Raw genomic sequence first — 23,494 nt, 5'->3', positions numbered from 1 at the left:
CAGTGTCTGAACATCCAAGGAACAGATTACGTTTTTTCACATGTCACATGTTCTGAACATGATAAGGAACATCTAATATGTCTCGCACAATGTTCTATTGGAGAGCATGCTGGAGACATGTTGCATGTACCATTCTGGAACATATAATATGTCTCACACAATGTCTCATTGGAGAATGTCCTGCAGACTTGCTGCATGTTTCATTCTGGAACATTTATCATTTTGCTACTATATTCTGGGCTTATCTCTTGATGCAATATGCTCTGTATAATAAGGATTTCCCATGGCCAAACACATTACATTTCTGGCCAACGTTAATCTTCAGAACATTGTGAGAAGATGTTAAGTGCTCCTACTCCAAACATACAAGATGTCCTGGGCACCAAGAACATTTGCAGTACATGTAAAATTTTAGTATAATTTATGTATGTATCATACATGTACTGCAGATGTTCTTGGTGGTCAGAAGATCTTGTATGTTTGGAGTAGGAGCACTTAACATCTTCTCACAATGTTCTGAAGATTAACGTTGGCCAGAAATGTAATGTGTTTGGCCATGGGAAATCCTTATTATACAGAGCATATTGCACCAAGAGACAAGCCCAGAATATAGTAGCAAAATGATAAATGTTCCAGAATGAAACATGCAGCAAGTCTGCAGGACATTCTCCAATGAGACATTGTGTGAGACATATTATATGTTCCAGAATGGTACATGCAACATGTCTCCAGCATGCTCTCCAATAGAACATTGTGCGAGACATATTAGATGTTCCTTATCATGTTCAGAACATGTGACATGTCCAAAAACGTAATCTGTTCCTTGGATGTTCAGACACTGTTCCAAGGCAGAACATCCACTTTTGCCCCCAGTGGCAGCGCGTCGATTAGACTTGCTAAATAAACAACTATTAACCTCGATTAAGTTCAAGAGGCTCAGTAGTCGACCCCACGTGACGGCTAGCCAATTTCCCTTTACGTCACGTTCTAGCGGATCGATTCAGCATTGAAGTTCTTCATGTTTCTGCGCATCCAAATCATTTCAACATGATACAAATTTGTCGTGCGGAGGATGGCGAAGTCCTCGAGGTTCGTTCTGGGACATCTACTCGTTTGCTTCCAATTACTTATTCGGTTATCATGGTAGCTCGGCATGTCGTTATGGGAGCTGGAGAGGTAGTATACGAGCTTTTGTTTGAGCGTGAGCTGACTGACCGATATATATCCAGGTTGGGAAACTTGGAGTCTCATTTGGAAGAAAAGACGGGAGTATCGCAAGATGCGATTCTAGCATATCTATCCGATGGCCGACGACTCAGGGATGAGAATATCCGTGACCTCGCAGGCGTTCAGGACCAGGTTCGTCCGTGTCATTTCGTCCTTCCATCGTCAGGGGTTCACATTAAGCAGATTATTTACGTCTTCAATAAACGCTACTTGGACCTTGACCTAAATCAGGTGCTGCATGAGCTATGGGTGGAGCCTGAGCTGGAACCTGCCGTTGAAGGTACGTTGCTATGTACAAGTACTGGCATATGAAATCCAATCCCCGCCAGATGCTATTGCCTCGACGCCTCCTTTCCGAATTTCCCAGCTTGGAACAATGTACGTGCAAGCCGCACACGCGCACCACGAGCGTATCCAACACACCCTGTTCACGCTACAGTACCAGCAGTCCGCTCTTCGTATCGCATCCAGCGCGCTTGACCTGCACGTTCTCGCAATCGTGGACGTATTCGACGGCATCTCTGCGGCTGCGGAGCGCGAGCTAACGAAGCAGGCGGCATTGCTCACGGGGCTTGGGGCAGATCTGGAGATTGTTGGGCAGGTGGGGGTACACAAAGAGTTCATGAGCCTTAAGGTGCGCCAGGCGATGGCGAACGGGGAGCCGCAACGGAAGCTAGGGGACTATGTGAGTGTGGTGAAGATGCAGCAGGTTGCAGAAAGCTGTACGAAGGCGCACGGTGAGTGCTGTGTCGAGGGGCAGGGCTTTGGTGTTGACTGATGAATGGGAAGGGGAGCTATTGGCCCGCTTCGAGCAGGTACAGCATGCCATGTTGGAGCTCAACCAGGGAGCAGACGAGGTGCGGGCGTCAGTGTCTGACCACAGGTGAGTGAACGATATCAGTGGCATTGTGGCAGGGTGCCAGATCGGTCATCAGTTTGGTGGAAGATGCCGAGGCCAGCGCGCATCGGGCTCAGGAAATATTTGACAAGGTTGCAGAGTTGGATGCGCTGCTTGAGAGTGAGGCGATCAGCATATGTTAGGCAAGCTTCGAACTGACTATTGATGTAGGACCTGTCTCCTCACCAGAAAAACTTCTGCAAGGTAGTCTATCTAGTTTGCCATCTTCCGCTGTCTTGACCATTCCGACTGCAGAGTTTCGCCAGTTTGATGGGTCGATGCGTGGGGAGCTACAATTCATCACGCGAATTAAAGTGTGCATCCTCTCCTATATGCGGCTCTAATCCGCCTCATTCACCGCCTAGCGCACAGAACTCGTATTCGGAACAATGTATCAACGCGCTCCGCCGGATTAGCACACTAAACAGCGACCTGGTCGAACTGCCACCATCCCTGACATCTTTGCAGGCTGTGTTCAAGGCGAAGACAAGTTTCTCTCACATACAGAGGCTGCACAGCATGCTTTATGCATACGGTGCGACGGTCATCGAGATCGTACGAAGAAAAGAGTTTGGTGAGTGCGGTGCATGCGTTGGCCGTATAGGTTGATCTAACACAACCGTGTGCCAGCACGTTTCTTCTATCAGAGAACGCAGAGCATACTCGAGATTATGGCTAAGCTTTCGTAAGCGCCATTTTTTTTTTGGACGGGCTACCTAATCCTCTTGCATAGGGCTAACGAAAGGAAGCGGAGACAAGCCTATCGTGGAGAGGTACACGGGCAGCTACCCTTCGAAGCTCACGGAATGGATGATCCCGTTCCAAGTATCGACTTCTCTCCAACAGCCTCCCCTGATTCGTTCTATTCTTTGGAACGAGCAGATATAGATGGTAAAAATCTGCTCTATGGTATTGCTAACAACAGGCAACTGATTCATACTCCCACCATTGTTGCTGCAGACCTAATTCGGATGCTGGACGCGCTTGAGCAATTCGCCCAAACAGCACAGGGTTCAGCCGCGGCGCTGAGCTCTGTGAAGGAAGCTCGTGCCGGTTTGGAGAGGCTGATAGGTAAGATGGACAGTCTCGAACCCGGTTTCGACCGCATAGCGGAACGTTCGTGTGAGTATTTCGTATTTTTTTGCCTATCTTCGCCACAAACCGAGTACTACTTTTTCAGTATTGTCGGCTTCGTGGCTGTCCAGTAGCCGACGAAGATGTGAGTATCTGCTGAATTTAAACATGGACTGTTCCAACTGATGATGTCGGACCTATGGAGCAGCTCCGGATGATGGTGAGGCGTATGCGCAGCTTGAGGCTCAGTTGGAAGAGTTACGACAATCTAAGGCTCAGCAAGAGGCAGAGTTTCAGCACGAACGCTCTGCTCTGCAAGAGGATATCACGCAGCTCAGACAATCGTTCGATGCATCAGAAGGGACGCGCGCTCAGCTCGAGCGCGATCTACGTGCAACCCGCGCCCAGCTGGACAGCGAAAGCAAGTCTAGACGAATATTGGAAGAGCGAAACGTAGAGTTATCTTCGGATGCTGACGGGAACCGGCAATCACTCGTGCGGGCCCTCGCGAAGGCAACGGAGCAAACAAAGACTGCTGAGATCCTCCGGCAGGAGCTGACGCAAATTCGTTCTGAATTTCAGGACATCAAGGAGATGGAGAAGCGCCACTCGGAGAAGATTGTGTGTCTCCTCGAGGAGCAGGCACTGACGCTGGGACGGCTAGAAGATGCGCGAGCACGCGGGGAGGACTTGGAGCTCCAGATACGAACTGCGCGAACCGAGAGCGAGGACATGAAGCGTGCGCTTTCGGAAGCAGGCAAGGAGAAGGATCGCCTACTACGAGCACAGGTGTCCGAGCACGACCGAGTAATGCGAGATCATATCGCCGAAGCCGATGGAGACCGGGCGGTGCTAGAGCACCAGTTCTCCGAGCTCAAAGCAGACCTGGAGGATACGGAGCGCCAGTTGAAGGACGCGCGCTCTCAGGCGGACATGGCGCTTGGTGATGCAGTGGGATTGAGAGAGGAACTGCAGCGTATAGAGCACGAGCTACGAGAGGCGCGCCACGCTGAACGCGTGCTCAGAGATGACTTGCGTGCAGGGCGGGCGTCGCAATCCGACTATGAGCTGCAACTGGACAACAGCAGCCGGCTGGTTGCCCAGATCCTTGACGTCGCACTTGCGTTCCGCGAGTCACACGTCAAAGCAATAGCGGCGGCGCAAGCAATGTCGTCCCATCCTACAAACAAGGGGTCCAGCTCAAACGGTACCAATTTGGCGGACTCAACTTTGAGCCCAGGACGACACAATATTATCAATTATTTTCCAGAGCCTTCACCGATTGACCCAACGGATCCCGTTGCTGCATTGGATGCATTACGAGCGTTCGACCATGATCATTTCCTGGAGGTAATCAATAAGACTGGATCTACTATCCGGCGCTGGCAGAAACAATGCAAGGAATACCGCGAACGCGCTAAGGGCAAGATTTCGTTTAGAAATTTTGCCAAGGGCGACCTTGCGCTGTTTCTGCCCACACGCAATTCAGTTTCGAAGCCGTGGGCGGCTTTCAATGGTATGTCCTATCTTTCTCATCGTGGTCCGTCCAATAGTAACTAACCACAATCTGCCTGGGATAATACAGTGTCGTTCCCACATTACTTCCTCCAGGCTACGGGACATCTCGCGGAGCAACTCAAGACACGGGAGTGGATTGTCGCGAGGATAACATCAATTACGGAACGAGTGGTGGATTACAAGGTGAGTTTTCTGCAATGAGGGGTACAACGCTCCCTCAAATGGAGGTTGTATGTCAGGACCCGAGCACCAATCCGTACGGACTTGGAGATGGGGTTAAGTACTACATGCTGGAGGTGGAAGACTGGACACAGCCAGCCCATCACTCCTCCAAGCACCGCGATTCTTCGCGAAGAGTATCTTCAGAGCTGCCTCTTGCTACTACATCGCATACTCTCCCTGACACACCAGAACTTCCTGCAGGTCCCCCAGAACCTGAGGTAGAAGATACATTCACTGCCACACGATCGCCGACATCGCGTCTCTTCCCTTCCCGTGGCCGCTCTAACTCCTCGCCCACCGCGGGTCCGTCATCTCTATCGCGGCTCCTTGCGCAGGCATCTGAACAGGCGCTAGAGCCCATCCCTTCGCGGCCGAGAACGCGCACACCATCTCCTTTGCAACTGGGTTCGCGTCCACAATCTCCTCAACAAGTGTCGTCGCCAACCCCACCAGGATCGCAGGTTCAGAACAACCATCCTGCTCAACCATCTCCACTTCGTCCCGGCTCGCGTGCTTCACGCGTCTCGACATCATCGAAATTCTCTAGCCGTATACCTCTAGGAGGCGGTGGACCAGCAGGGCCTAAGGCGATGGCGACCACTGCACTGTCCGGACAGACACTTGCTACTCCAGATGCGACTTTTTCCTCGTCGCCTCTTGCAAGCCACAACGAGCACCCTTCATCGATATCAGACTCGTCGGCACCATCACCAGATCGTTCACCTACAGAGGGCATGTCTCATCTACTTGGGGCAGCACATCGCCGGCGCACAACGTCCTACCATGTCTCCACCCCTAGACCAGCATCTAGCGCCACGCCGGCCCCTGTCACCACAACATCGACTGCAGCAATTCCGAGCAGCCCACTGGCCAGCTTCGGCGTGGGCGTGGGTGTTGGAGCGGGTGCGAGTGCGAGTAGCCGGTTGGCAAGTCTGGCTAGTAGTTGGGGCATGGCGTTTGGGAGGCGGGGATCCAGTTCCACTGCGAAGAGTGGGAGTGCAAGCGGTCCTGGTACGCCTGGCAGCCAAGCACCTGTGAGGCGGGAAAGTGGCTTATTCATCGATTCGCCGACCGGTGAAAGTTGAGTCGTGATTGGAACTTCGATAGACTTGTTCAAGTCGGGATTAGTTTTTTGAATTTTGATCGCTCTCGCTCGCATCTGGATGTAGAATAATAGTATTTTCGCCTCCACCAACTTATCCCATTACATAATAGTGCTTGCATAGCCTTCCAAGTTCGCGGGAGTCTCAGACGAGCGCCAGCATTACTAGTACTATCTGCACAGACGACCGTCAAGTTCAAATTGTCCATGTCATTCGTATCCCCCAAAAGTTTAGTCATGCATCAATAGCTTCTCTGGCCAGTCTGCTTACAGGGATTCTATAGAATCTCTTCTCTCATTGAGGGGTAGTGCAGCAAAACGCGATGGCCCGAGTAGGTGCTTAAGTACACCAATGCAATCGTTACCAAGAGCAGAGATGTCACTATGTCACCGCACTGACACCTCATGTGGAATCTGCAAGTTGCACTCCGGTGGATTGACGCGCGCGTCGCGCGTCTCTACTACGCGTTCACATTGTCCATGGGTACTATGAGCAGTGATCAAACGCGTAAATCCTGAATGCATCGCGGAGACATTAGAGGGTTGTTCTCGTGGTAGATGTGCAGGTACTGCCTTGGTACTAACGTATCTCTGACGTGTACGGCTCAGGTAAGTAGGGCGCGGCAGCTATTCAAAGGTTCGTTGACGAGTTATCTGTAGGCTTGAAACTCATGTTTATGTTAGTTCTAATGCAGATAGTCTTTATTTGGCACTCGTGCTGTGCAGGTTGGCTTCAAGAGGTAAAAAGAATGAAGTTCAATCTCGCTCGTAGAGTTACCGATCAGACGTGGACTCCCTTCTCTGCATCCGGGACTCAGCTTCTGTGGACTCCGCGCTTCAGCGATTCTTCTTGTATTCTATGTTTCTTCCTAGCTGCGTGACGTCGTCTGTCTCCGGCTGACGGTGGAACTATGTCCATGTCCATGAGCGCCTGGTGGGTGGTTTGGGTGTGTACTATGTACGAAGGCAGATGGTTGAAGCGCTACCCTCCTGCCGATCATTTCGGCCTCCGGACCGCGGAAGTGCTCGGACGTTTTGCGACTCTGCTTCCAACACGCGTTGACCGAATGGGTTCCACGACTTGAACTTTGCGTTGACTAGGAGGTCTTCCCGGTCAGTAAGTGCCTTCGTTGGCGCTAAAGGGGATGAATCTGGACGGGCGACTGTGCTCATGGCAGAAGTTGAAGCAGGATCGGGGAAAGCGCGGGGGAAGCCAACGGGGGGTGCGGGGAACGGCGACAAGGATAACTTCGTGAAGGAGACTCTTTGGATGATTGGTCACTCGTGTGCCTGTTCTGCATCATGTACTGCGAACGAAGACAATACCTGCACCTATAAAGCAAGCCTCCTCCTCCCTGTTTTCTGCCGGGCACCGTTTCCCAAGGATTTTCAACCTGTGGCAACTACTCCGTCGCTGAATAACCTTGACGATTGATCATCTAACTGAGATACAATGGCTGGAGGCGCCGCTGTGTCTGCTGGCTCCGCCGGGAATTATGCCGCTGTCATGGACCCCAATAGGAAGTGGAATAACAACAGACGGTACGTCGCATTTCGCCGTACCTCATTACTGTACTGTCAGTTATGGATTAGTTCTTTAGACTTATAACCCTCCATGCTTGGGTTGTCCTACTGTGAGTATGTGGTGGTTGTTGCACCAGGAACCATTCTGAATATCTGTTCCCAGCGTCATTACCTCTTCTACCAATGGTTTCGACAGCACGCTTATGAACAGCTTCCAATCTCTACCTCAATGGGAGGACTACTTTGATCATCCGTCAGGCGGGAAGCTTGGTCTCTTGAATGCTATTCAAGTATATGTTTGGTCATTCTGCTGATGAGCACATTGCTCATAGCTCTGATTGATAGAACATAGGATCGCTTGCGGGATACCCCTTTGCGCCGTACTTCTCGGACGGAATCGGTCGTCGCCCTACCATCTGGTTCGGAGCTACCATCATGTTGATCGGTGTCGGCGTTCAGAGCGCTGCCTACAACCTCGGCATGTTCATTGGTGCGCGATTCTGCATTGGATTCGGTTTGACATTCGCAGGTACGCTATGGTTCATCTGCAATACCCATTTTAGGTTGATGTTATGGTTAACAGCAAATGCCGCCCCCATGCTTGTCACGGAGATTTCATATCCGACATACCGTGCCCCGCTTACCTCCGCGTACAACTCTCTGTGGTACAGTGGCAACATTATTGCGTCCTGGGCAACATTCGGCACACAGCATCTCAACAGCGAATAGTCTTAGCGGATTCCCTCCGTCCTCCAAGGTATTCCGTCGATTCTTCAGTTCTTCCTCGTCCTCTTTGCTCCGGAGAGCCCGAGGTGGCTTATGAGTAAGGGCAAGTACGAACAAGCGCTGAAGACACTTGCATATTACCATGCCGATGGCGATGAAATGGACCCCCTCGTCCAGTATGAGTTCGAGGAGATCAAGGCCGCTATCGAGCTTGATCGTGAAGGTTAGTAGCTTGTTTTATTCTTTTACATTTGTGCAAGTGATTCAATATATATGTCACAGTGGCAAAGAACGTCGGTTGGACCTCGCCCCTTGCCACGCCTGGCAACCGCAAACGTACAACCATTATCATTGCCATCGCATTCTTCTCGCAGTGGTCTGGCAACGGTCTGATTTCCTACTACCTCAACAAAGTTTTCGACGCCATCGGTATCACATCATCTACCGTGCAGTTGCTCGTCCAGGGTATTCTCGCTATCTGGAACCTGGCGTGGGCATTGGGCGTCTCCGCGTTCGTCGAACGGATCGGACGACGTACTCTTTTCCTTTCGAGCGCGGCCGGCATGCTCGTTTTTTTCACCATGCAGACTGTGTGCTCTGCTCAGTTTGCCATCCACGGTAGTCCGGCGGCGGCACATGCGGTTATTGCAGCAATCTTTCTGTTCTATGCAGCCTACGAGTGAGTCTTTGCGCGCAGTGCTGTTGCAGGCTCTGAAGCTGACAGTCTACGGCAGTCTTGCATTCACTCCGCTGATTGTGACTTACGCAATTGAGATCTTGCCGTACTCGCTGCGGGCCAAGGGCTTCAACGTTTTCAACTTCGTCATCTCCCTCGCGCTCATTTTTAACCAGTATGTGAATCCCATCGCACTTGAAAAGATCGGCTGGCGGTACTACGTGCGTCTTTCCGCTCATTACTGCTAACAACCACCTCATTCAATATCCGTAGATTGTATACTGCTGCTGGATTGCGTTCGAGTTCGTCTTCTTGTACTTCATGGTCATCGAGACAAGGAATCGCACACTCGAGGAGACCGCGGCGCTATTCGATGGCGAAGACATCTCAAAGCATGTCGTCCACATTGCCGAAGAGGGAGGGGTGCAAGAATTGCACCTCAACGATGGCAAAGCATGCGTATAAGCGATTCCCTACATCTGTATCGTATTTCCTATGTGTTGCTCTCACGTTCGTCCTCTGTCCATGTTAGACGTAGAGCTAGACCGTCGGGCGGACAATGCTATCGCGCGCTATCTCCAGGGGGGCATAAGCCTGATCATCACGCACGTATGTATTCTACGTACATCATGGATCATTCACGCATAACGTCCGTACTGTTCACCTGTTATATGCTATTGGTGCGTGGCCGTAGTTTCGTTGCGTTGTGGTGGATGCACATCGTGCTCACTCGATGAGAAACCCAACAGTCATGTGTGAGTTTAGGTCATAGGATCACAAATCGTTTCTTCAGAAGGGAAGGATCACGGAGCGGATATCCATAGAACGAAGAACGACTCACTAACTGCGGCCGAACACGTTACTACCCGTAACACGAGCTTTTTCATTACAAACGGATGGGCTGCCTTGGCCCGGGATCTGTAAGAACACGAAGGAGCCAGCTCACGTACACGCTGGGCTGGGAGAATACGCTGCGGTACGCAATAGCGTGAGCATTTAGGTAGAACGGCCTCGAATTGGTGCTGATCGCTGACACAACAAGATTAAAACGTCCAGGGATATTCATCGTTCTCCGTCGAAGTCTGGTTAGCCCGGAGAGACAGCCTTCGACATGAAAAAAAAGAGAGTCGCTGAAAATCTCGCCGAGTCCATGAATGCCGGAACCCAGTGAGTCCAAATTATAAGCTTGTGTGAATCCAGGCAATGCGTAGCATGCACAGTCGACCGATGAAGACACACTTTTGCCGAGATATGCTTTGTGCGCTGCATGTGGACGATGGACCTCCTATCAAACGGTTGACCTCGCGCTGTGGTAAGAATATGGTTCTGTACACAAGACAGGCGGTTCTCCGTGGTTCCTTAGCTGGACATTGACTCAATCTAGTAATGTCAGAATCTGAGACCGGATGAACAATGCGTATTGCTGTGCTCTACACGGAACATCATCGAACTTCGGTGTTCGCATGACGCTGACGGGCTGTACATGTTCAGACGGTGAGCGTCAATACCGTCAAAACTTTCGCAATAAAGAAAGCACCGCACATACCGATCTCTGGGAAGTTGAGTTAAGCAGTGTCGCATCGAATTAGGCTCATAGAGAGCATTGGATAACAGACTGAGAGAGCATGAATGGCCGCACAAACCGTTTTGATTGTTCCCCCAACGGACTTTAGCACTGAAGCTTGAGCTCCAAGTGTTGGGAGAAGTTGGCAGCTCACAAAGGATCGCTGATCTGGAGGTTTTGGCAGGTGCCGGCACTGAACACCTCTATTTTTGATAATGGGTCCCGCGCGGAAATTATTGCATGAATTTCACCCTGGAGCCGGTTCGTGGTGCAATATGGTGTGAACGACGAAATGGGCCGGTGAAGACTCATCAAGGATGTATTTATTAATAAGTGAAGCCGAGGACTAGCTAGTAGCTTCCGATCGATATCGGTGCACGACGCGTGAAATCTCGGCAGAATCTTGTCTTGGTGAAAGGAACGAGCGTACCTTCCAAATTCGGTAAAGTGACCAGCGCGCGCTGGTCACGGTCTTCAACATTAGATTCCGTCTCAACTTTTCTATCGCCATTCCACACGGCGCTGCTACCCTCCCGACGGCAACCACGACAAAGACGAGGCTAAGACGGTGAGAGGTACGGTGCAGACGCACATTGGTGACTTTCGTCGACGTGCTGGGCACGATCCGGGGACGTGTCTGGCAGTCGTGTGGCGGCACAGCGTGCTGAAGACTTAATGACTTTTCTGTCTTCTGTCTCACCGCCTGCGGGACAGCAGGTACCTGCTAGACTATTATCCTTCAGTTTTCCCAGTGTGTTTCCTCACATGAGTACTGGTAGTTCGAGTATTGTTCCAGCTGGTCACATGAATTACTCGCACTCCGGTAGCTATTGTTCTTCTTTTTTGGCCGCACCTGCACTTACACCTACAATCCGTGAAGTTTTAGTGCCATTGGAATTACCAGAGATTGGGTCTTACCAGCCTGACCCCGCCACTGCTGAATCCATGCCTCAGCTTCCTCCAAGGCGCAGGCGCAGGCGTAAAGACAAGACGAAGGTGTCTCTTACGTCGGAAAAGTCTCAGCCGCAGTCTGTCCTTCGCCGTATTCACTTTGTCCAGACGCCTAACTATACCCCACCGCCGTTGCTACCTCTGTCACCAGACGACCGTGTGAAATGGCCGTCAGTCATACCTCCGTCAAGCGTGCATTCGTTTCGAGCGCGTGCGACTGGTACCTTTGCAAACGAAGTGGTGATACACCCGCCCGAGAGAATATCCGAACTCGGTTCGCGAGAGACCATGGAGCATACTTTCTGGGTAAATGCTACCGGGTCATGGAGGAGTGCTAGTCTACCCGAACCTTCTGAAGTAGATCCAGAGCAAGAGTTTCAGGTCCTTGGCGTTCGCGGAGAAGCCAAACACGGTTGTTTCACGCAATGCGTCGCTCCAGAGGCTTTGACCGGTGCTGATACGCAGATTCATCATCCCAGTGTTTCCGGTCGTTCACGGAAACGCAAAGCTTCAGTCGGCGGTATGAATGTCGTCAGAAACTCAAGCCGTATCTCGTCTTCCGAATCTGTCCCTGCCGCTGTCATAGCAGGGAATGGGAAGGGGTACAAGAAGCGGAGATGCACGCCTAAGGAGCCGCTGAGTCCTTCAAGGTCTCACCTCCCAAATGTCGACTTAGATCATACGACTCTGCTGTCAAGTTCGAAAACGGGCTCTGTGTTTGACGTCCCCTTTCGACTATTAAGCCCACAGAGGCTTACCTTCGACGTCATTGACAGTACCTCGTCCACCGCACACTCTGCTCAAGACCAAAACACTTTGCTGCCTTCTCTTGCTGTCGATAGTGCCGCTTACCCTGGACCTCAGACAAGACCGCCTAGCGCAACTAGCGGAGCTGCAAGAACACCAGAGGCAATAGTTATAGACCTGGAGTCGATGATCGACGGAGGTGAGGAGCAAGAGGAACTTTCAAGCAGTGTCGCCACAGTGCATCATCTCTCGCAAGTTTCCACCTCGGTCGAGACCGCATGCGACGTCGAAAATGTGGATGCAAATCAAGTTAAAGGTCCCACCACTCGTTTCCCTGAGAATTTCACGCAGATACCCTCGCTCCCTATACCATCTACTATGTATCCTTCGGATCGCTTCTTTGCATCGCCGGCATATATGCATGACGTGCCACCTTATCCCTACGTCACAGTACCCTGGTTTACGGGACAGCCTGTGCCCTATCCTTGGGTGTCATCTTCTGCGGTTTTCTCCCCACTACCTGAGGCTTCGGGAAGTGGGTCCCATATCCAGCCTCATGCGTCTCAAGGTCCTGTTCCGTCCGCATATCTTTCTTTTCCCTTCTCGCCTGTTCCCACCCTAGGATCGTTGCCACCGTTTGTGCCAGCGCCGATGCACGTTCCCGTCCCGCTTCCTGTCCCCGCTACTCTCCCGAATCTGGTCGCTCCACCTAATTCTTGGTCCGAGATGTTTAACACCCTAAAGTGTTCTGGTCCCTCAGTCGCGAGACATACTGTCGATTCAGGGTCCGCTATGCTCGAACTACCCGCTGATGGTGGAATTGCCATTACTGAAATATTGGATCCGAAAGTGAAGGGGAGAGGGCGCGATAAGGGACCGCACCAATGCCCACTGTGCCTGCGCGTGTTCCGCTTCGGGAATGGGCTCGCTCTGCATCTCAAGTGGCACTGGGGCGCCAGCCGGCTGGAGTGGAAGCAAGGTGTGTGCAACCGGGTGTGGCGGGGGCATGAGAACGGCTTCAGTGCGCGAAATACTAATTGTGCTATATCGTCTGTAGGTGTGAGCCAATCTGGTCTTGCAAATGCGCGCGCTAGAGCTGAGGCAGGCGCTGCTGAGCGTTCGCGGGCTCGATTGCAGTGCGAAGGTGCCGCTGATGCTGGGGGCGTATCTATGTCGCCATCGCTCCCCACGTCCACCGCCACCTCCCTGGCAATCCCAGATGATCCGGCCACCAACGCGCCCTTGGAGTCGTATAACTCCACAACCTCGTCGTCTACCCGCCCGATCATCACGACCCCGCCGCGAAAACCGGGAGCGCAATCTAATTCATCTGCATTCCCCATGCCCGTGATATCCTGGGCAACACCGCGCCTTGGATCCAGCTTCGAGGTATTCACCTCCCGCTTTAGGACAAGTCCTGAAGCTGCCAGATCCAATACCTCCACCAGTCCCTCTGCCTCGCTCCAAGGCACCTTTTCCTTTGTCCCATCTACCCTGAAAACCCACTTTCCTTGGCAGTCCAGTACGCATTCTGTCCTCCAAACCCCAGAACGCAACTCTACGGATGACGCAGCATCTGCTGTCCGTTCCTCTCCATATGATGACCTTTTTGATGGTGACGATTCCGACGACGTGCGAAATTTCGTAGAATGATCATCCATCCTTTGCTGATATTCTAATCCAGGACACTACCCCTCGATCACCAGCGAAAGAGGTAAATGATGATGCAATACAGGGCCAAGATGGCATCGCCTGCGTCAATCCTGCCAATGTGGAGATCAACCACTCCACGGTGTCGGAACAAGGGCACGAAGGCTCCCGCTCGTTGTCTCCTCTTGTCCAGTTCGCAGCTCTTCAGCTCTTGCCGTGAGAATCCGGTCGCCGTCAAGACCCACTTACGTTATTCTCTAATCATTAATTCTCGACTTTTCCTATCCTGCACCAAAGCCCTTTGCCTCTCATTGCATCGTAATCTTAACTCAGTATCGCGGACCCACCTCAAGCCCTCGCACAACTTCCGTTTTCAAACTGTATCGTTACTGTCGCATCTCGCATCTCGTATTGTGCAAGTTCTGTGCCGATGTTTTCTATGTTCGTCTGTGGTGCTGATCCGTGACTTATACGTATGTAATTTCGTACCATAGAGTTAATACTGCGTTTATGCAGCCGCGTCAAATACCTTCGTTCAATGTACATATACTTCTCCCGTGGTAGTTCGGAATAGCCTTTGCAATGTTCCAGAGTATTCAGATATCACAGTATCAACACTGAGGAACATACACGCTGAAGCGTTACTTCTACTAAGACGAGACACGTACAAATCAAGAATCCACTCATGCGACGAGTGAGAATTTGAAATAGACGATGTACAGTATGTAGCGGCGTATTCATATCCGTAATACTAGAACACCACCTTCCATCACCTGATAAAGAAACTATGAGCAACTGCAAGCGCACATGCGCCGGCGCAAGCAATGAACCCCAGATAATAGCCTGAAGGTCCGTCCTGCACGCTCATGGACCAAAGCTGAACAAAACACGTCAACCACAAATCATACGAGGAAAGCGGAGTTACATACGGTCCCGCCGAGAATGGGGCCAATGAAACGTGCGAGACTGACAATACTCTGTGCGATGCCATTCGCATAGCCGACAACCGCAGGCGGGGACACTGTTGAATGATCAGAACAACCAGCTTAATATGAAACGCAGTGGACAACGCACTGTAGTTGAGGAGCACAGAGACAGCAGTGTAGCTGAACGTACTCCCGCAAAATCGGACGGCACTGAAATGTACATCAATTGGAAGCTCACTCGAAGAGAGCTGCCAGTGTGCTTACGTGCTGAAGGCAAGCGCTGACAGAAACGCACATCAGCGAGTTAGCCCCCGTAATGCTTCAGTTTTTGAACAGCGTACCAGACATAAGTATAGGGTTACCGTCGCTTGTAGCGTTTGCCATTTCACGGTAGAGAATAACCGACAAATATGATGGGATAAACAGGAGCGAGCCGATGCGGAACATGGCGAGATGCGAGAAACGGCCTCTAGGGGGTCTGATAAACGAAGATGAGTCCAGGAGCGCATTTTGAGCAGACCACAATAGAAGCATACCCAATATTTCTGAACGTAGAACGTAAGTGTTTGTGGCTTCGGATCGCAGAAATGCACTCACGGATATAGATAGAACTGGTAAGCTATCTGTGCCAGACACATTAATGCGACTACAAAGTACCTTTTAGCAAAGTAGAATAGATAGGGTAGAGACAACCTCAACTAAGTTGTGAAAAGCGGCCCGCGTCTAGATTAAGTCCACCCAGCGGGAATTTCCTGGAAAAGAAAAGAAAAGTGGCAGAGTGCTGAGTATCATGATCGATGAAGCGCGAAGGAAACACTAACGAGACCAGATAGAGATAAAATACTTGGTCATGCGTAGTTGAGTGCAGCGCAAGCAGACCATACTGGATGATGATGAGGATAGGTAACTGCGAATATAAAGATGGCTCCTTCTCAAGCACGTCTGGTTCCACGTATTGCTCATGACCCGCCAGTCGCGACTCCATAATGGGCGCTAATGATGCGGGAGGTTCATCCACTTGTGCGAGCAACTGTTGGGCCTCCAGGACAGCAGGTGGAGTGCGCACACCAACATGTGTAAAAATGGGAGCCGCTGTTGTTGAATAGCGTCTGGGGGAAAGCTCGTCAGTGGGCGATAAGACTGAATACGTTGACGAGCGATGCCGAGTCGTGGAGAAACGACCTGAAGAGGATGGTCTACGGGGAGATCCAAGAAGTGGTGGATGTCTGCTGCTGGATGCATGCTTCGAACCAAGACGAGGAGAAATGGTGGAAGAATCTCGTCTGGAGAAGCGGTTTGTATGTGTCGCAGGAGTAGTGCCGAAGACATCGCTCTCGTCCAGCTCATCATCCTCTCGGGCGACTGCTTCTTCATCCCCTTCTTCATCCACCTCAGACTCAGACTCGAAGACTTCTTCGTTGTCAGCGTTTATCGCAGCAGCGACCCACAGATCGGCAATATTGGTGACGGCATTCTCGTTTGCCATCAACAATCGCTGTGCGAAATTGAGCTCGCTTCCCGATGCGACTATGGACTGCCTGCCATCTGCATTACTCTCCCTCCCGCGGCGCATAGACATTGCCATGCTCGTTCGCTGCGTCGCACTGCTGCCGAGCCTCGGTCTGTGGCTGCCACTGTAGCCGTATGCGGACCCATTCACCCTGCTAGTCTGCGAGAATGTCCGCTGCTTGCTCATCCTAGAAGGCGTTGGCACCAGCGGCACGGGCTCGGTTCGTGAAAGTGACGGAGAAGTCTGCCTCTCCTGTGTATCGACATCACGCTTGCCGAAGTACGCAGAAGCTTTATTCCGGAGGCTGCCGTACAGAGTCTGGCGCTCCGTCTCTTCGAACAAAGACGTAGTCGGAGTTTGTTCCTCCTCTTCTGGAATCGTCGGCGTCTTCTCGAGAGACAAGCGAATTGCACCTTCCCGAGGACCGCAGTCAGGTCCGATGAACAGGCATAAAATAGAACCTGAGGACAAATTCACTGCAGGATCTCATCAGAGTAGATGGCACCCACCCGTGAAAGTAATAGAGGCAGCGACCGCACAGGGTAACAGGTATGGGTACTTGGCAAATATTGGCAAATTCTCGAACAAGGAAGGCCACTTTGTCGCTGGCGACTCAACTGGACATGATGTTAGCCAGAAGGTATTCTGTGAACTGGTTCGACTCACAGCTTCCACCCACGATGGCACCTGCCACACCACCAAAGCCCCAGCAGAATCTTGACCGGACAATTATTTATATGATAAAAATTCGCTGGTAAAATACACACCCAAGGATTGCATAAGCCCTGCCTTCATTGCTTTGATCTGTAATAAGAGTGACACAGCCTCGAGCGACACCAATAGCACCCGCAAAGATACCCTGCATCAACCGGATAGCTATGGCTTGTTGCAGAGTTGTCGATGTTCCAAACAGGAAGCACGTTACGGCGCTGCCGAATAGGGAGATAAAGAGTACGATGCGCTGACCATGCTTGGCCGCTACAGTAGCCTTTATCTCTGTCAGGCAAGATCAGACAAGGCGTAAACGACCTCGTACCCATAGTAGTGATGTGAGAAATTGGGTCAAGAAGAATGTTGAGACTAACAAGTAACGTCAGATTCAGTAGCGGATACTTTGTGCTGGGCATACCTAAGATGCCAGTCCAATATCCAACTCTCGCTTCATCGGAAAATTGACCGAAACCTATCACAAGTCAGATAGTCAAGTTAACGAGACTTCTGCGACATTCATACCTTGAACCATGAATAATATGAATGGCGCGGAAACGTTCGCTGACAAGAATTCACCAAGCATAGTCTGAAAAGGATATTCAGCCACATGATGACTCTCCTAGGCGATCCTGCATACAATTGACAACACGATCATAGACAAGACGGGGAGAGGAGTAGCATACACTTCCCCCGATGGCTGCAACGCACTCGGGATTGGAGGTCGTTCAGGTGTCAGTGCGCCTACTTCTTCGTCAGGATGCCCTCTCCATCTACCGATGAAACTGGGCTTGGTACGAATAGTTGAGAACGATACGCGACCGGATGCTCGGCGGCCAGAGGCTTGCTGTGCACCGCCTGACTGCTCTCCAGCTTCCGCAGCTGGTCCATCAGCGCCAAATATCCGTCTGGGAGGTAGAGTTGCACGATTCGGCGTGTTGTCGTTCATTCCGCCAAATGAACATGTATTCGCCAAGAATATAGATGAAGAGGCGGTCAGCTGTAGTCAGAGTTGAAGGGCAAGGTTAAGAGTATCCCAGATATGTAAATACGTCATTTCATTTCAGGTTAGGGTTGATGTTGTGGTTTATTACATAATTCCATTATTATTGCTAGCCGATCGATCACTTTAGTCGTTGAGTCCGACCACTCACGACGGTTGCATTGCCGCAGCGTCGTGTCCAAGTCGTGTCCGACTATCTCTCACCAGCTCTGAAGATCCAAGAGTATCTGGAGGGTGCATAACTTACTATACGCATCTGCGATAGACAGCTGTCCTCCAGAGGTCCTCGCCGCAATATTCCTGCTATTCAACGGTCGGACATCATCGCATGTCACCGGGTTGTGCGTACCTTCACGAAGTTCTTACAGCCATATCTCACCGAAACACCTAGGTGTCAAAGCGATTCCGCGATATCGTTGCTTCCAGGCCTGCTCTGCTGTATGCCACCTAACTGGGTGTCGACAGATATATGGACCTTTCTGTCATGCCCAACCTTGGCACGGTTGACCGCCTCGCTCATCTCGTGAACTATCGAACCGCACGCAAGTGCGCTAGGGTGCGTTCTACTCAAACGGAACAAGTTATCTGGCCAACTACTGCAGACGTCCACCGTTTGGGAGACGTCTTTCTCCGTTTATATTCCGATGTCCCAAATGATATATATTTTAATTTACGCGGTCACATTCATTGGCGTCGATGTAATGTTCCTGTCCGGGGATCCAGGCATCCACATTCGGCCGTTATCTCTATTCGTATCCTTCTTGAACTTTGCTGTGGACGTGGCGCAGGATCTGCTGATGCTCTGGGATTCACTTCCCTTTAACAGTGAGTCCTTACCTATACATTTTGTTCCACTGGAGAGCCTAAAACCGCTTTGAATTGTTGTCACAGAAATATCCTGTTATCTACTTCACTCTCTCACGATCTCACGAGCCTATAGTGGTCGGCCTTGGACCTGCAGGAGGAATCCAACTGCAATCGTCACAGTCATGCTCAACATTACATTCCTGATGCTGTACGTAGCACCAATCAAAAACACATTTGTGGAAGTTATTGTATTGCGATGGTCCACCGGTGAAGTTCTGGCCGTACGAGGATTACGGTCTGTCATTTGACCGCCCGCTTATAACAGTGTCAAGAACTGCAAGGTTCCGGACAGCAATTGCCAATTCGGATTTTTCAGTCTTACTCGATTACCTACTCGTGGTTGCTGTCTCCTCGCGGAGATCGCTCTCCAACCGTTTTCAAATCTCCAACGCTCCTTTATGGTTTCAGCCGGTCTGTTTCGGAAAATGGTGCACCATTCAGACGTATCACTCACTCTTTCTGCCGACCACACATGCGGGCAACACACTGGTGCGAACCATCGTTTTGGATTGTTCATCATATACAGGCCCGTGTGCCCCGGAAAGCCGTGTGTCATCTCTGCTCTCCATCCTCAAGCGGAGCACAAACGCCTCTCAATCGCACGCGTTCCGCTGGGAAACATGGGGCCTGTCATCAATCCACTGGTTTACCCCAAACAGCGCGTACGCGAACTGGGTTATGTACGTGCGTTACGAGGGCATCAGAGATCAATATCTATTCGATTTTTATACTCCGGATATTTCACGAGACCTCCATCGTCAAGCACAGGACCCAAGTGAGCACCTTTCTGTGTATGACCTGCACAATTACTTCGTGGATGACCGGAAAAATCCTGAATTCGACCTCGAGGGACTGGCAGTAACTACAAGCTCAGTAGTTGTCACTCAACCGAGGGTGATTGACCGTGTGGAAGTGACGATGTGCCTGCGATGTAGAGGGAATTGTTGTCAGGATACATCACCGCCCTCCACATCATGCCGTCCTCAACAATAGGAATGCAAATGACGTGCGCGGCGGAAAATCACAGTCCCCGCTGTCTGATGTACGGCCGCCTGTCCATGTCGCTATGCAATGTTTTCTAGACCATGCTTACCTTCCTCCTTGTATCTGATTTGCGTGGTTTTCCACATGCAACTCCCGTTCTTTGGGCTCTGAACCATCACTCCATTCCCTGGCATCCTGACATTAGACATTAGCTTGAATCAGATAAGTGGCCCATCGTTCGCGTAACCTTATGACAAGCTGTTAGGAAGATGACTTCTGACATTCGGATCTCGTATGTGATAGGTGAGCGCGTCGCCATGTTTATGCACACGCACAGTTCGTGAAAGTGTCTGACCGTTGCGCAGCGGTTTTCCCAGCAACATCGTCATCAGGGCACAGTCCACATAGTCAATCTTATCTTGTACCTACCTGCCGCATTACTGCGATAGGTCTGCCGGATACGCCGCATTGAGTTGGTGCGCCTGTTTTGGAAATGCTCAACCTAAGTACATTCCAAGGCAGTTTAGATTTGCGGTCGGACCTGTGCCTTGCCGAAGTATGCCTATATGACAGGTCCTGTATGACCTGACAGACTTCCCAGGAATGGCGGAAAGAGCGTGGCAGGCAATCAGCGCAGGGTGAGTCTAGGCGAACTGCACTTTTGGATTTGCTTACTCAGAGTTCTCCGAACATACACACTGAAAGCCTCTGCAACCGCGAAGTTCGGGTTGCCTCCCTCCGTTATTGTGTATGTCCCCGCGCGCGCCCTATTGTCAATGCGGCATACTCTCACGTTTTATGGGGCGCGCGGAGAGAAAGTCACCCGCGCGCCCTTTGCCGATTGGCTCCCGCTCTTGGCAGTCCATACAATTGCACACGGCTTGCCTCCGCCGCCTTATGTTCGTCTCTGCGAAGACCAAGACAATCCGTCAAGAGCCACCGCGTACGCGTACAGCCTTGGTGCGACGCCACGTCCGTATGAGCGATGCTGGACAGAGTGGACTTGGAGTGGTTGTGGTCCGTAAGTCAGTATCGCGGACCGCCTCGGAGATTGAATTCGCTTCGAACGCGCCCGAGTGCAGGGAAGGTACAACCTAGACCAGCCCCGTACGTACGCGCCTCATCGCGTGGCTCGGGCCCGTACTTTTCGCAGACGCAGTCTCTCATGGGTTACCACACCAATGCTGCGCTGCGCGGATATGTGCTTCAAGGGTAAAATTGCTCCGCGTAGACTACGCGTAGTGCGTGTCGCCATGTATCAACTCGGTCCACGGGTCCGAAGCATTGAGTTCCCATAAAGTACGCGCGTACGATGCTCGAGGTTGAACGAGGTGGGCTGATCTCGGGAAGTGAATCTCTGTCGCTAATAACCTTTTGTTTGTTCCAGGGCTTCAGCGCTCAGCCACAAGCGAGATCTGAAACATGACGTGGCCGCGATCCGTGGACGCTTCTGGTAATATTTCAATTCACGTCTCCGTATTTGACTCAGATTAAATAGTTTCCCTATTTTCAGTACTAACGGGAAGCGGGATGTCAAGATCGTAATCTAATTCGGAATTTTTCTTGACAACATACACCTCCACGTGTCGGACATACCGTTCTCTATAAAGGACGCGTTTGTCGTGTTGGTCCTTCGTCCTCCCCGGTTCCACGTCTTTGTAACGGTCTTCCCATCGTCTGTCATTTCCTCGTCATGCCTTCAGTCGCTCCTGCTCAGCCCACTAAGATCGTCATCCCCGACCTTGTCTCTCACTGCACGTTCCCTATTCGTTGCAGTCGTTATCATAAGCAGGCGAGCGTCGAGTCGAAGCGATGGCTCTTCCAAGGCGGCGAACTCAGTGCTAAGAAGCGCGATGCGTTCCACGGCTTGAAGGCGGGGTACTTGACGTCCATGTGCTATCCGAATGCTGGGTTCCCTCAGCTGAGGGTGTGCTGTGACTTCATGAACTACTTGTTCCACCTCGACAATATCTCGGACGAGATGAACGACCGAGGTACCTCCAACACGGCGGTTCAGGTCTTGGACGCCCTGTACCATCCTAACCTTCCTCGGCCTCCGTCGCGTGTGGGCATCATGACCAGAGAGTAAGTGCCTCCTTATGCTGACCGTCAACATCATTCTGACTTGGTCACTGTGCAGCTATTGGATCCGTCTCATTGCTACTGCCTCTCCTGGGGCTCAGCAGCGCTTCATTGAGACGTTCGACATGTTCTTCCAGTCTGTTACTCAGCAGGCCATGGACCGCGCGAACGGTGTTGTGCCCGACCTCGAGTCCTACATCTCTGTGCGTCGGGACACGAGTGGGTGCAAGCCTTGCTGGGCGCTCATCGAGTACGCGTACAATGTAAGCCCGACCCGTAGCTTATCGATTCTCAGGCTGATCTTTAGTTTCCCTTAAGCTGGATTTGCCCTGGGAAGTTATGGATCATCCTGTCATCCGGGGTCTAGGGGAGGCGGCGAATGATCTAGTGACTGTGAGTCGCCTTCCTGCACAACAATAAGTCGATGACGTAGCTCATGCTTTTGTCTGCAGTGGTCTAATGTCAGTTGTCACCTTTCTCTCCCACTGCGATCAGCTGATCGACGCTTAATCGACAGGATATCTTCTCGTATAACGTCGAACAATCAAAAGGTGAGAGGGCATCAATCTTGCTATGCCACCGAGTCGTTAAATATATGATCAACACAAGGGGACACTCACAACATGATCGTAGTTGTGCAGAGACAAGAGGGCGTCGACCTTCAGACGGCAGTGGACTTTGTCGGCGATATGTGCAAGCAGAGCATCGATCGTTTCTCGGCGCTTCGGGAAGAGCTCCCGTCGTGGGGCCCTGAGCTCGACGCGCAGGTAGAGACCTACGTCGATGGTCTCCGGGATTGGATTTCTGGCAGCCTGAAGTGGTCCTTCCTCTCGGAAAGGTACTTCGGCAAGTCAGGGCTGGAGGTGAAGAAGACCCGCATCGTTAATCTCCTTCCTCTCCGCGCTTAATGCTCCTGATCGGTGCTGATGATTATTGGTGAGTCGACTGCTTTCGACTCTTGTCTTCGTGTTCGAAGTTGATGCGGGAACAGATTGGTTTACCTGTCCGTGTGTATGCGTCCACATGTGTTACCTCTCCTATCTTACACTCTCTAAATGTATGTTCCTGATACTTCTGTTACACGTTATGCCGCTATTACGCACACCGACTACTACTCTTTCGTTCACTTTACGCCACCTTTTGTTTCGTTCCTTTCTTGATTGCTTAAAGAGCCATCTAATGCTCAGAGGCTCGTTCTTTTAAATACCTTAGCTTATACTGCGTCTGCGAGTCAGCACACCATCTACGAAATGATATGCATTCCTGACTACGTGTAGAGCGATCAGGGGCGTATGCACCACTGAGAGATAGAGGTAGCCTGGTGACTTCTGATGATACACTTATAGTGACGTTCGGTACCGAGTTCACTTTGAACCCGGGTATCGAATCGCACTAAAACCAACTTGCGGGTGCGGACACGAATCCTGATCGTGTGGCTGAAGGCGAGCAATCTAATTTCGATAGGATCGTTGTACTTGCTCTATGATCGATGACGAACTCACCCCTACTCACCTACAAGGTTATAATCATTTGAA

The 23,494-nt window shown here is 51.2% G+C and overlaps 5 protein-coding genes across 5 annotated transcripts; 4 read left to right on the top strand and 1 right to left on the bottom strand.

Moving 5' to 3' along the window:
* Positions 1-1,047: 1,047 nt before the first annotated feature.
* Positions 1,048-6,024, top strand: SCP_1401710 (hypothetical protein; the record flags this gene model as incomplete). Its single annotated transcript, XM_027763878.1, has 17 exons — positions 1,048-1,089; positions 1,148-1,176; positions 1,230-1,359; positions 1,411-1,507; positions 1,557-1,964; positions 2,017-2,110; positions 2,163-2,245; positions 2,297-2,329; positions 2,381-2,439; positions 2,498-2,699; positions 2,756-2,810; positions 2,859-3,016; positions 3,086-3,247; positions 3,306-3,344; positions 3,408-4,715; positions 4,785-4,900; positions 4,957-6,024. 17 exons carry the CDS (start codon positions 1,048-1,050, stop codon positions 6,022-6,024), a joined length of 4,083 nt encoding a protein of 1,360 aa, XP_027619679.1.
* A 1,470-nt stretch (positions 6,025-7,494) lies between these two features.
* SCP_1401700 (hexose transporter) lies at positions 7,495-9,432 on the top strand (the record flags this gene model as incomplete). Its single annotated transcript, XM_027763877.1, has 10 exons — positions 7,495-7,583; positions 7,643-7,675; positions 7,729-7,855; positions 7,911-8,094; positions 8,149-8,230; positions 8,277-8,322; positions 8,394-8,514; positions 8,574-8,970; positions 9,026-9,188; positions 9,241-9,432. The coding sequence occupies 10 exons, from the start codon at positions 7,495-7,497 to the stop codon at positions 9,430-9,432; spliced, it is 1,434 nt and encodes a 477-aa protein (XP_027619678.1).
* Positions 9,433-11,296: 1,864 nt separating this feature from the next.
* Positions 11,297-14,099, top strand: SCP_1401690 (hypothetical protein; the record flags this gene model as incomplete). The annotated part of the gene is made up of 4 exons (XM_027763876.1): positions 11,297-11,354; positions 11,412-13,208; positions 13,287-13,861; positions 13,914-14,099. 4 exons carry the CDS (start codon positions 11,297-11,299, stop codon positions 14,097-14,099), a joined length of 2,616 nt encoding a protein of 871 aa, XP_027619677.1.
* A 549-nt stretch (positions 14,100-14,648) lies between these two features.
* On the bottom strand, positions 14,649-17,972 carry SCP_1401680 (major facilitator superfamily MFS-1; the record flags this gene model as incomplete). The annotated part of the gene is made up of 16 exons (XM_027763875.1): positions 14,649-14,756; positions 14,809-14,900; positions 14,954-15,015; positions 15,070-15,085; positions 15,147-15,283; positions 15,342-15,350; positions 15,403-15,451; positions 15,505-15,557; positions 15,627-16,776; positions 16,825-16,932; positions 16,982-17,031; positions 17,083-17,303; positions 17,352-17,395; positions 17,445-17,498; positions 17,549-17,612; positions 17,664-17,972. 16 exons carry the CDS (start codon positions 17,970-17,972, stop codon positions 14,649-14,651), a joined length of 2,526 nt encoding a protein of 841 aa, XP_027619676.1.
* Positions 17,973-21,570: 3,598 nt separating this feature from the next.
* Positions 21,571-23,162, top strand: SCP_1401670 (Alpha-muurolene synthase; the record flags this gene model as incomplete). The annotated part of the gene is made up of 7 exons (XM_027763874.1): positions 21,571-21,962; positions 22,018-22,222; positions 22,278-22,352; positions 22,412-22,420; positions 22,477-22,510; positions 22,569-22,840; positions 23,130-23,162. The coding sequence occupies 7 exons, from the start codon at positions 21,571-21,573 to the stop codon at positions 23,160-23,162; spliced, it is 1,020 nt and encodes a 339-aa protein (XP_027619675.1).
* Positions 23,163-23,494: the final 332 nt, after the last annotated feature.

Source organism: Sparassis crispa (genome assembly GCF_003851025.1).
Source record: "Sparassis crispa DNA, contig_000013F, whole genome shotgun sequence".
NCBI lineage: Eukaryota > Fungi > Basidiomycota > Agaricomycetes > Polyporales > Sparassidaceae > Sparassis > Sparassis crispa.
Note: the sequence above shows the minus strand (reverse complement) of the source record. Positions and strands in the feature narration are given on the sequence as shown.